The sequence below is a fragment of the Pezoporus flaviventris genome, unplaced genomic scaffold (genome assembly GCF_033815535.1).
Source record: "Pezoporus flaviventris isolate CSIRO_AGI_PZ_B2104156 unplaced genomic scaffold, CSIRO_AGI_Pfla_v1 ptg000992l, whole genome shotgun sequence".
NCBI classification, from domain to species: domain Eukaryota; kingdom Metazoa; phylum Chordata; class Aves; order Psittaciformes; family Psittacidae; genus Pezoporus; species Pezoporus flaviventris.
The window spans coordinates 1-16,727 of record NW_026893537.1 but is presented as its reverse complement, the minus strand read 5'-3'; the positions used below and the strand labels follow the sequence as shown (position 1 = coordinate 16,727).

Sequence of the window (16,727 nt, the reverse complement as noted above, 5' to 3'; positions counted from 1 at the left end):
TTTGACCGCCAAGAAACTTGTAGAACAAAAGAAGAACAAGAGCGTAACAAATATCAAATTCCCATAAATGCTGTTATAAAGTAGGTGGCCAGCTTCAAGGGGAAAAAGCAAACTGAATCAAACCAACCTCCTTTGCTTAATTCTGCTTCCTGTTCCCAAGTTACAGTAAGTACTGAGTTGATATTACGTATCAAAGAACCCACAGAAGTCCTCAATCTCAAGACGCATTTCCAGGAAAAGCTCTTTGAAAACCTCAGGTTGTTCATCTGTTTGGTTGGTTTGTTTGTTTTGCTTTGCTGACTTTAAACTTTCTAACATATAAAAGCCACTTGCAGGCTATAAGCTGTAGTTGTAAGCATCCCGTCCAAACTGAAAGGCCGCAAAATAACACCTATTCACATCAAATTCACAAAGTGATTTTTCCTCATCCTCTTGACTTGTTCTCCTTCAACTCCCTCACTTGTTAGTACTTGTCTTGTACACCTCAGTCGTGCACATATTTTCAATTATTTTCTTCTTGGTTTTATGTTAGACTTTTCCCTCTTCCCGTTTTCAATGTTTTTCCTCCCTATTTGATCAAACTTAAGTTTCATAAACTCTGTTAGAGTAGCAAGTCTCAAACATTAGTCAAGATAATTATGACAATATCATAACAATATTATATTCAATATTAATATGTCCAGTATTATAACCAGAGCGGTTAGAACATAATCTAAACATGTTAATAAACCCCTGGGTGCAAACAGGTGACACTAGGTAGACAGGAATTTGGGTTGATAATCAGAGGTCACTGATGTGTACCTGCAATCTACCCTACAATAAGTATGCAGAGAGAAGGATGCCCCCAGTCCTTACAGACGGAAAGCTAAATACAAAAGGCAATTCAGAGTACTAAGAAAGAGGAGGTACGTCCAGCTTCTGTAACAGGTTCAAAAGCTCTGCTGCTTTTATTATATGTAGTGTCTGACCAGCATCCCATCCAGCTGCTCATGAGAACTTTCCAAGAGGCATTTTCACTCTACCTACCTGGGAGCCCAAGTGTCTATTCATGCTTGGGGACTGTATGAAGCAGAAGTTGTCAAAGGGTCAGGTAGTGTATCATTTGAGTTATCCAGTGAATTTCTTCCCCCACAATGAGTCTTCCCCAGCTATTTTGCCTCCAACATTTCCTAAATAACTTCTGTGGTTCATGCTTTGTCTCAACCCGTCCCACACCTGGCCCTTTAGTTATCTTGATTATCATAGCTACCTCAGTTTTTTATTCCAGAAATTAGGTTAAATCTTTATCACTTCTCACTCCCCACAGTTTTTGTGCAGTTACACTGAGACCTCACTTCTTTCCCATTAGCCTAAACAAGACTGTAGGGTACCTCCACACCCCAAATCATGCCTTGGACAGTGACTGTAAACTGCCGCAGCCTTTTACCCTACCTAGAGTTTACCTTTGTCTAATTCACAGCTCACGCTGCAAAGAAAACTCTCCTCTTAAGATGTGGACCAAACCAACTGTCCTCTCTGATGCCCCGGGGAGTATTGCAACTGTTCTGCATTTGTAAGTGAAAATCCTGGGAGCAGGTGAGAAAGGAGAAACAGGGGAGCAGAAAAGCACTGTCTTACCTAAAGGTAAGGGAAGTGTCACCTTACAAGGAAGGTGCCATTTACCCAATCACTGTCACACTTCTGCAGTTAAATTCCATTAAGCTACAAAAGAACCTATGCAAAATAAGCAATGCTTGTGCGCTCCCTCCCAGCACAGCAGAGAGGCTGAGCAGGATGCCGCCACTTCTTACACTTCGTTAACAAGTGTCCTTGGCTCAGCAGTAGCAGTCATTTTTCTCTTTCTTAGTAGCTGGTGCAGTGCTGTGTTTTTGACTTTCAGCCTGGGAACAGCGCTGATAACACCGATGGTTTTAGTTGCTGCTAAACTCGTCTTGCCAGTTCTCATCCTAAACCATAACGCTGACCAGTTATGTATCAAATGGTTTTTAAAGTAATACGAGTGTCGGTGGTTTAAGCCCAGTCAGGCAACTCGTTCACTCGCTCCCCCCCTTCTTTCCCTCCCCCTGCTCCCGGTGGAACAGAGAGGAGAATCGAAAAGAACGCAACTCCCACAGGTTGAGATAAGAACAGTTTAGTAACTAATGCACAACACAAATCACCGCTACCACCAACGACAACAATGATAAGAGAAAATAACAAGGGAAGAGAACACAACACCTCAGCACAGCCGACTGATAACTTGCCCCCCCCACCCCAGCCCGACCAAGCACTGACCGATACCTCCTCCAACCCCGCCGTCCCAGCCCTTCTGGGTAACTCCCAGTTACATCCTGGGCATGACGTGCTGTGGTATGGAATACCTCTTTGGTCAGTTTGGGTCAGGTGTCCTGTCTCTGCTTCCTCCCGGCTTCCCCTCCTCCCTGGCAGAGCATGAGCCTCACAAAAAATGACTGCTACTGCTGAACCCAGTAGGAAATATTTCTTCATACAACATGCAGTCTGCGGTAAACTCTAGGCTTCTGAAGCACAGTTCTTTGAGAAAACTACGGAAATGGGGCCTTCCTCTTAGTATGTGCTCCTCTAGTAACTTGCAACTCGAGTGTGTGAGAGGAAGGGGGGTGCACACTTGGTGATGAGGAGGACAGTTCTCTGTGGGGAAGACATTTCTTCCACTCCTCTCCCAGATGGCTGCTGGTGCAGTGTGCTCACAGAGTCCCAGGCCAAATTTCAAGCTGTGATCCTTCAGGGTAAGCCTGATTGCAGAACCACTTCCTGCCTGTTTTACAGGGCTCAGAAGTAAAAGAGAGTGACAGACACTGGGAAGAATAATCTGACCTACTAATGCACCTTACATTACCTTACAGGGCTCTAAATTACCTGCAACCACAGAGGGGAAAAAAGGACTTGAATACTTCTGTGAACAACTCAGTAACAGTCTTTGCTCAATACATGGCATCAATCAAAAGAGCAAACAGAATGTTAGGATGCAGACAGAGCGATGTTGAAAATGATCCTGGAAGTGAACAGCATCATATAAATCAACGAGAGAGATTCCTCTGAATCACTGTTCTGTGCTGATTACTTCTTCAAAAAAGGATGTGGCAAAAAGCTTAGAGACAGGCAACCAAAATGAAGAGAGGCTTGGGAAAACATTGATTACGTGGAGAATGAAATGACTGGGACATTTCAGTTTTGAGAGGTACTATTTAGGGTGCCATGAATAAAACATTCACTAAATGGAACTTAGGGAGAGCTGGTTATTTTCTAACTGCTTCGTTCCAGTAGAAATTGTGAATGTGTCAAAACAAAAGGTTTTGGTGGGAATGTATCATTTTAAAAAATTATTTCAAGGGAATCACAGTCAAGGTTTCTGCCTGTCAAGAACTCTTCTCCCATTAGAAACATGCCTCATTTTCTCCAAGCTGGCTGACTGCGATCTCAACTTTCTGTGACACATCTGTGTCATGAGCCCCCTAGACAAAAGAGAAGGGACTATTTATGTTCAAAACTCCAGGGCAAAGCCACTCTAGGGGCAGCCAAGAATTTAAAACTCAAAATTTCCAGTGCTCAAGGAGCTTGGATCTGACAGCACTGTGCTTGGATCTGGCAGCTCCCCCCAAGTGGAGTCTCTCAGCATTTCATGAGTATGGCTTGAGCACATATGAACCTTTGTGGCTCATATATACCTTAGTTACTGGACTGTTCTTATCTCAGCCCGTGGGAGTTACATTCTTTCGATTCTGCTCCCCATGCCTCCGGGAGTGGGGGGAGGAAGGGGGACGTGAGCGAGACTGTGTGGCTGACTGGGTTTAAACCACGACAACAAGCGTACCTGCTAAAGGCTGCTAAGCTACACTTCAGCAATCCTGACTGTAGGCCCTGTGTTTGCCAAGGTGCTGCTAATAAATCAGTGAGAAGAGTGGAGTTTGCACAGGCATCATAGAGAAATTAATTTCATTCCTCGTCATTTTAAAATGTAAATATAAAATATTTATATATTTATATATACAAATATAAAATATTGCTGCAAGGCATCATGTACTACAATGATGTCCACAGTTCTGCTGCTCTGCTAAAATGGCAAAATCTCAAGATTAAACTCTGACTGAGCCCCAAAACATCAGCCAAACCACTAAACAAACCATCTAAGAATCTGGGTTTCTCACCAAAACAGCTACTTTCTGGAATGCAGTATTGTTGCGATTAACATTAAGTCCTCTGCAATTGCTAAGTAAAACTAATTGCTTTTATTCACAAGACTAATGATGCATTAAAAAGCTTTGCAAAAATCAATTCACGGAACAAACTTTTGTAACAGATTAAACTTCTTGAATATATTTATTAACTTTATACGTGACAATTCAGGGCACACTTTCAAAGTTTCTGAACAGTTTTGACAAATCACATGTACTTCCTGCATCTTATTATCTGAATTTGCAATATTATCATCTTTGGTTTTTCCATTTGAGAATTTCCTTATTTCAATTCAGATTTTTCTTGTGAATTCAAGTACTTTATTCATCCCCCTCCTGTCTTCACATCGTTTTCCTTTTCGGTTCTCTTCTCGATTTCTCTTCCTCGGAGTTGGTGCATTATAGGATCCTGAAGTGTATTTGTCTGTAGGAAGAGCATAGACATGGTTTCCTCATATGAGATGCACTTTCTGGGAAGACTTTCTTAGGCGAATCAGATACTACATTATTACAAATACTATGTTATCTGAAGTACCCGTGAATGCATCAGGTGAGTCCTGTAGCACCTCTAAAATAGAAGCTAGGATTAAGTACAGACTCTCTCTCTCTCTAGTTCTCTTTTCAACGAGTTTTTGTAATCTTGCAGGCTGTCCATGAGGCTCTGAGGACCTCCCAAGCGAGGCGTGGTTTAAGTCCAGCCGGTAACTCAGAACCACACAGCCGCTAGCTCACTTCTCCTCCCCCAGCTCCCGGAGGGATGAGGAGGAGAATCGAAAAAGTGGAACTCCCATGGGCTGAGGTAAGAACAGTCCAGTAACTAAGGTATAACACAAAACTACTACTGCTCACCATGTGACAACTGATACCCAGCCTGACCCGAGCAACAATCTGGGCCTTCTGGGTAACTCCCCCCAGTTTACACACTAGGCACGACGTACTGTGGTATTGAATACTCCTTTGGCTAGTTTGGGTCAGGTGTCCTGTCTCTGCTTCCTCCCAGCTTTCCTTCCTCCCTGGCAGAGCATGAGACTCAGAAAGTCCTTGGTCAGAGCAAACACTACTTAGCAAGCACTAAAAACATCAGTGATATGAATGTTGTTCCCATGCTGACAGTAAAAAACACAGCACTGCACCAGATACTAAGAAAAACTGACTGCTACAGCTGAACCCAGGACCCTCTGCCATGGTTGTCAGGGACTCTAACTAAGTGCGTGTTCCTGTACCCAAAATCTTCCAAAAGGTATCAGTTGCTTTTAGAGGAAACTAATCCATAAATCAGTCCTCCTGTTTTATCCCTGCTTGTGAATGCACTTAGATGCAAGGCAATGTTATGTTTAAGTACCCTCGTTTTCTCTTAGTTCCAGACTAAGTGCATTAATTCACATTATTTTTTCCATACTAAACCTGAAATATTCAGTTTACACCCAACACTGCAGTATTACCACAGTTTCCTGTTTGCGTCACAAATCCCCTATTCTCGCCAGGTTCATTCTTTCCTTTGGAGCATTTTCGAACAGATGGCTCGGGAACTGCTGAAAAAAAAACAACCCAGTAACCAAAATGGTAACGGTTGTTGTTATGAGAATAATGCTGATCACCTTGTTTTAGACATACTGTATCCTTTTTTAACCTGGAAGCTTGATAAGATGTAGTCTTCACATTAAGAATGAACTCTCTGTAATTTCTGCACCCATCTGTCCACATTTTATCAAAGCAAACATTAAAAGCAAAAAGAAAAACCCCACAACTATTAGTCCCTGGGACAGAGTACTGATATGGGAATTCATTCCCCTTAACCTCATTGATCTTCTCCATATGAAAGAAGTTCCCTTCATTGGAAAGACCTGGAGGCACCTCGAGATGGAGATTCAACATGGTTTAAGATAGGTGACCAAAACTGCTTAGAGGAAATGACTTTTTAACTTAGGGTTATTGAAATACTTTATTACTAATTTTTATGAAGTGACAGATGAAACAAGCAGTTTTCCAGAGTTATCATGGACAGGGCAGGGAGAAAGGCACATAAACTTCAAATTATGTACTTGATTATGTGAAGCTCTATTAGAAAATTAAAGCAAAAGATGTACAATTATGATTACATCCAAATTAGATATCCAAACAGGAAGACACAGGGCTCGGAATCCCACCTGTCAGATCCTGTCAAATTTATGACACAGTATGTTCTATCAGGAGGATAGTGGCATATTTGCAAGACGGAGAGAAGTTGATGGAAAATATCATCCTGCACGAATGGCAGGAAGAATGTCCTCACTGCTCTCTCCAACAGAAATAATGTGAAGAAACAATAATAAATTGCAGAAATTTACACTGCATGTAATTCAAGAAAAGCAGCTTGATTAAAATCCAAGGACATTTTTATTGAAGATGAAACATAAGCCTAAATTATGAAAACAATCATAAAATCTTTACATTTCTTTGTGTGTGTACTGCTGCAACCTACTTGTGAAAGTTACACTGGATCAAATTTACTCTTTCCCATCTTTAACCATAAATCTTCATATTCTACCTGCAGGGACACAATCGACTGTAGCGCAATACAGGCAGGTGTATTAGAGGCATTTTAAGAATCCTCCGTTTGAAGCAGGAACTCACCTCTAGGTCCAGTGAACTTTGGTTCTTGGGTGACAGTGACAGAACGGTAGACTACATATGCTGATCTTCGTGGTTCTGAAGAACAGAAGTTAGGCTTTCTCCCGGTTTCTCTGTCACGTGGAAGAGAAGAAGTTTCACCATCTTTACTTTGACCATTTGTTTGGTAACTGGGCTGTACTTTGGGACTGGCAGTGTGGCTTCCTAAAAGGGAAAAAACAAATAATAATGTTGACTTCATGCCGGAAGACAAGACTAAAATCAAAAAACATTTTATTTGTGGATAGCCCAATCCAAATATAGACAGTTATGTCATTCATGAGGTAATGTTTAGCCGTAAGGACTCCACGCTCAAGTATCTTACCTCCATTTTCAAAGGATCTGCAACCAGTTCTGGAAATACTCGCTTTTGGTACTCTCCTTCCCGTACTCCCTCCTCCTCCTCTACTTGTGTTGCTCAATTCTGCAGGAATTGTATTGCTTTCACCTGTGAAAGCACCAGAAACAATGTTTCAGCTGCTGGTGTTTAAGCACTGGGAAGGGCACTGCCATTCGCTTCCTCCCACCTCTGGGAGCTTGTCATGAGTTCAGTGCAGTTGCCTTCCAACTCCCTTTTTATATTCTTCTCTCTCTTTCGGCTGTTCTTTGGATCCTGCCTGGAGTAACTCCACTACCTGAGCTATAACACTCATGCCCTCCAAGAAAATACCGTTGTACACAGAGTAAAGAAGGCACTGGCTCCAAAGGAAAGAACCAGCTCCAAGTGACCTGCTTGTTCTTCAGCTTCCCACTTCCCATGAATGGTAGTTATGAATCCTACCTGACCAAATTGATGGTATTTTCAAGCTGCCTGTCATCACAGAACTTAATGCCTCGGAGAACTCAATTAAAGAAATGCTTTGGGTAAATCTGTCTATGCTTTCCTCAGAATGTATCTTATGAAAAATAAGGATGTGCCTTAAACCCAGATATTTCTTACTGTTTCTCTCATCTGTACTCTAAACATATATAAACATGTGCCGGAAAAAAATCATCGAAACTATTCTAACAAGATGCATTTTAAATGTAGAAAGGAGAAAACCAAGAATCTGCCAAATTCTGTGGAATAATTTAGGACTGCAAAATTGGTCAGTCAATACTATACAGTGAAAAGAATCTTAGGATGCTTCAAACTACACTACATAAATCTAGATTGTGAAGAAAAATCAAAAGAGCCGTAGCTCATTTTCCTGAGACCGTGACACAGGGTTAGGTGACTGCTGTTGGTCAGGCTGCTGAATCCCGTAAAACTCACCTGAACATTATCAAGAGGGAAAAATACCCCTAAGTTTACTGTGTGTGCAGCATGGCTGCTCAGAAAAGCGTGACAACTCCTTTCGTACTTACCAGATTTATAGCATATTTCCTTTATTGCTCTTTCCTCTTTGATATCCTCAGCAGTCTTATCCACCCAGTGAGAAACACCTGTGGGAAATAGTTTTAAAAGATTAGGAGATAGATAGACAAAGACCTTCAACAATTCTTAACAGTCAAATACATAATGAATTACACTTGGTTATGTTTTTTGGCTCTTAGTTTTCCTTTTTATTTCCTTCCCAATTACAACCTCTTCTTGCGGACAGGGTAATCATTCCTTTAGATTCACTCTTCATGTATGATACGTATGAATTCTGCCTCATTAAATTGATGGCATTTTCAAGGTGCCTGTTATCACAGAACCTAAAGCCTCAGAGAACTTGGCTGAAAAAAAGCTTTGGGGAAACATATCTGTCCTTTTCTTGAAATATACCACTACATCTCATCCTCTAGACACCAGAGAGGTTCAGCAGAGAGTTCAAAATGCCTCTGAGAAAGCTGTTTTTTACCGTTCTTTGGCATCCTCACGGTGCAATAAATAGCCCTATCAGAGTGTAAATAGGGACTCTTGTCCCTGTTTACAAGAGAGAGCCTGCTAGAGAAATTGAAACCAGTTCTTAACATTAGAATGGTTAGAGTACATAAATTGTGATTTTGAAGAACAATTACATAAAAAACTGATGTTGTGTACCCGAGGAAAGTACTCCTGGGGTTAATATGCAGCCCATTTTCACCTTTTACAGTGACAATTGATGCAGGTAGTCACCACCTGTGTGATACCCATACACACAAATAAGAAGAAAAACTAAGTATTTTTATGATATTTGCAAACGCCTTAGGACTGTCCCTGAGTTCAAAAAGTGGAGAGGAGGGGCAAACTGTGTCCTAGTTTCTCCTTGTAAGAGTAATTCCAAAAGTGGTACCCATTGTCCGAGGCGATGAAAAGTACTTGGCTTTCTGCAAGTCCCACTGGGTAGCTTCCGAGGGCCGTAGCTCAGTTTCCTGGGACGGTGACACAGGGTTAGGTGACAGCCGTTGGCCAGGCTGCTGAATCCCGTAAAACTCTCCTGAACATTATCAAGAGGGAAAAATACCCCAAAGATTACTGTGTGTGCAGCATGGCTGCTCAGAAAAGCGTGACAACTCCTTTCGTACTTACCAGATTTATAGCATATTTCCTTTATTGCTCTTTCCTCTTCGATATCCTCAGCAGTCTTAGGCACACAGTCAGTAACATCTGTGGGAAATATTTTTAAAAGATCAGGGGATAGCTAGACAAAGACCTTCAACAATTCTTAACAGTCAAATACATAATGAATTTCACTTGGTTATGGTTTTTGGCTTTTAGTTTTCCTTTTTATTTCCATCCCAATTACAGCCTCTGCTTCCGGACAGGGAAATCATTCCTTCACATTAGGTACTTCCAAGGGCAAGGGAATTGCAGTTACAAGCCTTGTAAGAAGATAACATGTGTTGACTTAAAATTATTAGTACTTTAACTTCTGCAGTGTGCGCCTTAGAGCAGGTTGTTCTCTCCTTTCACTCACCGGGAATGTGCAGTTCATCTCTTCCCTATGGATCTGCCATCTCTAAATGAGATTCACTGAATGGTTCAACCGCATTTAATAAGTTTTAAAACATAAGGACCTAAGTACATAAACATACACATTCAGGTAAGCTAGGAAAGAGCTTGGTATGCATTGTGTTTGCTAGACGTCAGAATAATGTTTTGTAATGAGACTGCCTATGGAGTTGAGGAAATCAGTTGAGGAGATTATATAAGTTGAATTCACAAATTATCTGAATTGGGGATCACCCTTTAAAGTCTAGTTAATGAGAAAGAGGAATGTGAGTTATACCACTGTTGAAACATACAGCTGGGCATTTCACAGGAATTAGAAAATGATGCCTCACTCGCAGCTGGTGACTGTCAGGTCTGATAATTTGGAGATTTGCTGGAAACTCTTTTAGCAACTTGTCAACCACTCTTTTATGCAAATAATGCTCATTCTAATGAATCAGTTGAGTGAGAAGTACACTATAATGTTTTACAAAATACCTTCTACTTGCTTGTAAAGGATAGAAAAAACTTGCTTACAGTTCTCTTCATCGTCCTCTTCATCATCTTCTTCATCATCCTCTTCATCGTTGAGGTTTATAATCAGTGGAGAGTGAATTGGTATTACAATATTCCCTGGACGTGTGTGTGAGCCTTGACACTGGGCTGGAGGCAGAATCACTTCTTGGTCAGCCTGTGGCAATAGCGCATCTGCAGAAAAGAGCAGGATCGGTACTAGAGAGATATAATCTACCAAATACCCAAGGAAAAATCATTCCTGCTCTGTGGATCTCAGCAATCTAAGCTACCGTTCATGACTTCATCTTTCATACCACTGGTAGCTATGACAATTTGTAACATGATAGGCAAAATTCCTGCAACAAGCCTATGCCAATGCCAAAGCATTGGCATTCCAATGCCAAAGCATTCCACGACTTCAGTATCTCGCTATAGCAGATCATGCCTGACGGCCTTGCGTGGTACGTTTCTTGCCCTTAATATACAATAGAACAAGAGTAGAAGGATATTTTCTGAATTCTAATGAAAAATCTGTTGAGAAAATATTTTTACTCACTGTTAGTAGGTGGCAGAAAAAGTCCATTGATATAACGAGGTTTGCTGTGATGGAAGGCACAGCTGATCCTCACACAGCCTGAGGGTTGTCTTTCCCACAAGCAGGCAATGTTCTTTAACTTCTGCTGCAGGAGGGAACAGTTTTCAGATACTGTAAATGAACTAGTAAAAATGGACTTAATGGATCAGTACATGATGTAACTACTGTGCACATACAAGTAAGACTTGGTGGGAGTGTATTCTGATATTTCAGAACATTTAAAGAGATCTTGAATAAAATCTGCCGTACATGTGGCAAATCTCACACAATTACTCTCTTACTATTACGAGTACATGGGTCTGTGGGAAAATGAGAAGTAAAAAACAAACCCCACAAAGATTCCTGACAAGAAACAAAAGCCTAGACATTTGGGAACTTGTAATCCTTGCACAGACCTGTCACACTTGGACTTAAAAATCTGGAAAAAAATCTTTTTTTTTTTTTCCAGTTCCCATTGGAAACATCAGCTCGGCTGCAGAAAGTCACTTTTGTTTTCAGACTTAAACATGTGTTTTGAAGGGACTTGCTCCTTTCCACCTGCATTTCCGTATCTCTAAATCCACTGAACAGATGCAACTATCTCCATTTTCATAGTGGGCGCACAGTACCGCATCCAAGAGGTTTTCCACACTGACAGAATCTGCACCCGAAGAAAACAAATTTCTGGAGATTCACACTGGTTTCCCATACCCCCGTGGCTGTCATAAAGGTGACTCTGCTCTTTTAAAAGATTTTGGTTTTAATAAATGGGGAAGATGATGCAGTAGTCCATGTATAACAGTGTCACAGTGACAAATGCAAACTCATGTTTCTATCCTGGATACAAGCCACATCCAGGCTGAGAGCTATACACGCCAGGTGACCTGTTGTTTCTCAGTGAGTTTGTGTGTGAGTTTTTAAAGGCAACAAAGACACGCTTTAAAATATTAGAGTATTTGAAGGTCGGCTTCACCCAGTGCCAGACATTTAGAAAGAAAAGAGGCCACGTCTGGACTGTAGTCAGGAGAACTGGCCTATACCTGGAGAATCTCTGGGGTCTGGAGCCAAAGCCAATTTCCCAGCCATTAGTGACAATTAATCATCCCCCAGTGATGAAATGTGGACAATAACCAAGTGTCCATATGGCCACCCTGATTTTCACTCAGTGGAATTTAAGTAATTTTTTTGAGGACAATCCCTTTCTGAAGAGCTTTGTTTTAAACAAGAGATTTTACAGTAATTCAGGAAGTTGCTCCAAAAAGAAATTATAAACGTGGTCTATTTGTTCAGAATTAGTATTATGTTGACTCAGTAAGAAAGTGATGAGTGGTCTATAGGTGTGATTTCTAACCTCTGTGTTCTCTGATTGCCTGCGCCCAGTTGAAATTGTATATAGTTTAGATTACCTTTAGCTCTTCTCGTCACGTACCTGTGCATAGGGGGAATAAAACTGGAAATAGCATTCTGTCCCATTCGTGTCCATTTTCACCTCCATCACACTCTAGTGTGCAAAGGAGATGGTGCCTTCTGCAGGCTCGCTGAGCTGACGTCAGCAACTGCTAGCCAGTAGAGAATGTTCAACAAGTGTTCCGTAGTCTGGGTTCCATAGAATGTTTTGCGGTTGTCAAGGGCTCCTCCAGTTGGTGACGTCAGCATGATGGTTGCATGTGGCCTGTCCCGCTTGAGCATCTTTCTTGATCTCGTTTCATCAAAGTATGGAAAATCAGAGCATCTCCAAGAGGCTCCTACTCTCCCACCCCATATTCCTTTCACGTATACTGAAACAAACCCATCTTGTGGTGCTTAAATAAGCAACTTCTTCTCGTAGAACCTGTGGTCTTGGAAACAAATCTTTGAGAAGACAAAGATGAACTTTATTCTTTGAGTGTTTTTTTAACCCAAGTCCCTGTGCCCCACGTTTCTTACTGCACCTCTTTCTGTGGATTGCTGCTTCCCGCTACTAGGGTGCTAGGTGTTAAATGCTTACACTGCTGGGGTTCATTGGTTTTTCTTGTTTCTATGATGTCCAGTGCCACAGCTACAGCAGAAAGAGCAGCGGACACTTGTGTCCCTAAAGAACAGCTCTGATCCCATTCAGGTGCTAGGCATCCTCTGAATAAAAAATATCTGTGGGGAAGAAGAACCTATATATTTGACATCAGTGACTTGGAAATGAATGCTTCTGTGCACTGTGGGAACAAATCATGGGAACTTGGTAGTAAAACACAAACGGAAGCACAGAAAAGAAAAGGAGATATGACCCCAGGGAGAAAAATGCCATTACTTTGAGAGTCATAAGGATAGAGATGAAACCAAAGAAACGGGAGGGAGGATACAAGGTAAACTGCAAGAAAGAGAATCAGTGGCTCATAGCAGCATCAGAAGTGCATGAGACCAGCGGTTCCACGGGAGAAGGAGCAACAGAAAAACACAAAGAAAAACAACACAAAACCAAACAAATCAGAAAAACTCCGCAAGAACCCAGCCCAGCAGTGCATGGTGACTAGAATCACAGGACAGGTCAGCAGAGCACAGCGGTGCTGTACGACATTAGTGTGCCAGGGCAGGACTGACTGGGGCACACAGGGGAAGGAGAATTCAGGAAAGCAGATGAGGGCCATGAGTAAGGAGCCATCAGTGGGCAGAAGCAGCCCTAGGAAGGCCAGGTCAGCTGTGCCAGGGGCTATCCACAGAGGCTCTGTAGTTGCGCAGCTGGGCCTACATGAGGCACAGAAGCAGGGCTGGTCAGGAAGAACCGATTCTGCCCTGGGTTTGTGTGGCAAAGATGTGGTAGCTGGGGGCTACAGGGAGCAGCTGCTGGAAGCTTCCCATGTGTCCAACAGGGCCAATGACAACAGGGGAGAAGGGACTGGTGAGGAGGTGGTGTTGAGAAATTTGACTTTTATTTTTTCATGCCCCTGCTCGGCTGCGATTGGCAATAAACTGAGAGAAAAGGGTGAGCGATCTCTGTCCGTGTCCTTGTGTCGACCGACGAGCCTTTCGTTGTATGTTCTCCCCTCCGTGCAGCTAAAGAGCACAGCGGCAAAGCAGCTTTGGTGAGCGAGTGCCTGGCGTCCAGGCACAGTCAAGCGGCAGAGACTCAAGGGTTGTACGCCGAGGCAGAGCCTGGGTAAGGACAGCAGGCGGCTGTCCTGAGGGAGAGGTCCCCACAGCTTGGGGCCTCAGCCCGGCCTCGGCCTCGCGGCCGCCGGGACCCATCTCCGAGCACAGCTGTGGCTCCCGGGCCGGCCCTGGCCCGGCGGCAGCTGCCGCTGGGGAGAGCGGAGCTGCCCCAGGCCCGCAGCCGGGCCGGGCGGGGCGGGGCGGGGCGGCGGAACCGACCCGAGGCTGCGGGCTGCTGGACACGGGCAGCCCAGCTCACCCACCGCGCCCACGGCCGTGCCGCAGAGCTTGGCGGGGGAAGCAGTAACGGGCTCCACTTCCCGTGGCGCCCCGCGGGGGCGGCGCAGGCGCAGTCGCAGTGTGTGTGTGTGCTCGGCGCAGGCGCAGTCGCAGTGTGCGTGCTCGGCGCAGGCGCAGTCGCAGTGTGTGTGTGCTCGGCGCAGGCGCAGTCGCAGTGTGTGTGTGCTCGGCGCAGGCGCAGTCGCAGTGTGTGCTCGGCGCAGGGCTGGCAACGGGGGTTGTGAGGTGTGGGGGTGCGGTGCAGCGGAAGGTGCCGTGTTTGTTCGAGACGGAGGTGGCGAGGAGTTCGGCTGCAGGTCTCTGGCGAAAGGGATGGTGGCGCATCCGGGTCCTCACGCAGGTGTTGCGTTTGCTTTTTCTAAGTGTCGGGAACGGTCAGGGCAAGGAACGGGGTCACTCCAGGATAATGGTACTGGGAAACTTTCAAGGGACCCAACCAGTATTCTGACTTCCCGATCTGGAAAAGGCAGTCTACGGACAGACTGGGAAAACAAGAAGTAAGGGGGGGGAAACGTTTGGCGTGGTGATGACTACTTTCTCTGGAGATGTCTGAACACCTGCCTGCTGATGGGAAGTGGTGAGTGAGGTCCTTGTTTTGCTTTGCTTTGCTTGTGTGTGTGGCTTTTACTTTACCTATTAAACTGTTTTCATGTGAACCGAGGAGTTTTCTCTCAGTTGTCCTGATTTTCTCCCACACGTCAATGGGGCGGGGAGTGAGTGAGTGAGCGAGCGAGCGAGCAAACTGCTGTGTGGGGCTTAGTTGCCTGCTGGGGCAATTCCTCAGTTGGTGTTCCTTCATCAAGAAGAATCTGACACGGGATTAGATCTCAAACTGGCCCATGCATGTTCAAAGATTCTGTATTTTATGCTTATGGCTACAAACGCAGTTCCTAAAACAGAAAGTATTTAACAGCAGGATGCTTTTGCCATAGTTCACTGGACTGGCCTGGGTATTGCTTGGAATAAAATGGTGCTATTGCCTTTCAGCTCCAAACTGAGGGCTCAGAGCAGCTCACTGGGTTGAATTTCCGTTGCCCATTGTCATAAAGGAAGGCACGTCTCTAAATATTGCAGTGCTAGACTGGAAACCCTTCTAGTGTATATGCACTACTTGAACTGCATACAAAGGCAAAATTATCTCTAACCAATAATGGGAAATGCAGAAAGAGTTCGCAAGGAGATTGTCTTTCTTCTTTTGTCTTAGAGCAATTTCCAAGCTGGCACGTCTTCGGGAAACACTGGAGTACGTAGATAGGATTAGAAATCAGGAATAGGATGGATAGGGCTGGGCTGATAGAGTCCAGTTGTCAGGAATAAGAATCTGCATGAGAACAAGGCAGTAGCATAGCCATGATGAAGGATTAAAATTTAATCACTTTTGAAGTGTTACAGTGTACTTCCTACGTGTTATTTTTGGAATTTGCATTCTTATCGTGTTTGGTTTCTCCTCTTGAGAATTCCCCTATCTTTCTGCAATTTAGGTTGTTCTTGTGAATTCAGGTACTTTCTTCATCTCCCTCCTGTCTTCATACCCTTCTCGTTTGTGGTTCACTTCCATGTCTTTTCGGTGCTGTTGTCAAAATACAAACACAGAACACCTTGTGCATAATTTCCTATGGCAAAACTATACGCTCTTTCAGAAGCAGTTTAAGCAGTAAACCGTCGACACAAGAGGCAAGGTCAAGTTGTCATCTCTGCTTTCTGCTCAGCTGTAAAATCTATTAATTTTAGGCCCTCAGGGCATTCTGTGAATGTTTACTAGAGTGATTCCTTTCATGAATTAGGACCGTGGCTGATGAGTGTTTGGCTTTTGGAGATGCTACATAAGCAGACAAAGAGAGACAAATAGACCACGCTCATGCAGTGTCTCTGCTGAGCTTTGTCTAGTGCTACAAGCCAAACCCCCTCCTGTAGCTCCTCATTGTAAAGGCAAGTACAACTTTTGCCTTCAGATCAGTAACACTGTACAAAATTAGGAATTATTGTCTGCAAATCCATACAACTCCTAACTGTTCTTTCAGACTGCTCAGCATTGCATAGGATCTTTTTGGGATTTGGTTGGGGGAGTTGTTACTATGAAATTCTGGTTTCTAGGTGGGGAGAGACCAGGCGGTCAAAATCTCTATCAAGCAGTTACCTGAATGGTTGTTTTAGTCTTGGAGAATGTTTGTGCCTGTGGATTTCTCTTCCTTGGAGTTGGTGCATTATAGGATCCTGAAGTGTATTTGTCTGTAGGAAGAGCATAGACATGGTTTCCTCACTTGAGATGTACTTTCTGGGAAGACTCTCTTAGCCTGACAGGTGAATCAGATATTACATTATTACAAATACTGCGTTAGCTGAAGCATCCACAAATGCATCAGGTGACTCATGCGATTCTGCCATGGTTGTCCTGGACTTTAACTAAGTGCATGTTCCTGTCATGAAAATTTTCCCAAAGGCATCAACTGCTTTTAGAAGAAACTAATCCATAATTCTGTCCTCCTGTTTTATC

The 16,727-nt window shown here is 43.5% G+C and overlaps 1 protein-coding gene and 1 long non-coding RNA gene across 2 annotated transcripts; both read right to left on the bottom strand.

The window, feature by feature from the left end:
- Positions 1–3,395: 3,395 nt before the first annotated feature.
- LOC133264728 (uncharacterized) lies at positions 3,396–12,480 on the bottom strand. The gene is made up of 9 exons (XM_061444560.1): positions 12,240–12,480; positions 10,793–10,916; positions 10,258–10,428; positions 9,319–9,396; positions 9,083–9,226; positions 8,190–8,267; positions 6,807–7,007; positions 4,514–4,617; positions 3,396–3,473 (listed from the first exon to the last, which is right to left on the bottom strand). The coding sequence occupies exons 1-9, from the start codon at positions 12,303–12,305 to the stop codon at positions 3,396–3,398; spliced, it is 1,044 nt and encodes a 347-aa protein (XP_061300544.1). The 5' UTR covers positions 12,306–12,480.
- Positions 12,481–15,587: 3,107 nt separating this feature from the next.
- On the bottom strand, positions 15,588–16,717 carry LOC133264727 (uncharacterized). The gene is made up of 2 exons (XR_009741745.1): positions 16,371–16,717; positions 15,588–15,803 (listed from the first exon to the last, which is right to left on the bottom strand). It is a non-coding gene; the product is annotated as an uncharacterized LOC133264727 (long non-coding RNA).
- Between the last annotated feature and the right edge of the window lie 10 nt (positions 16,718–16,727).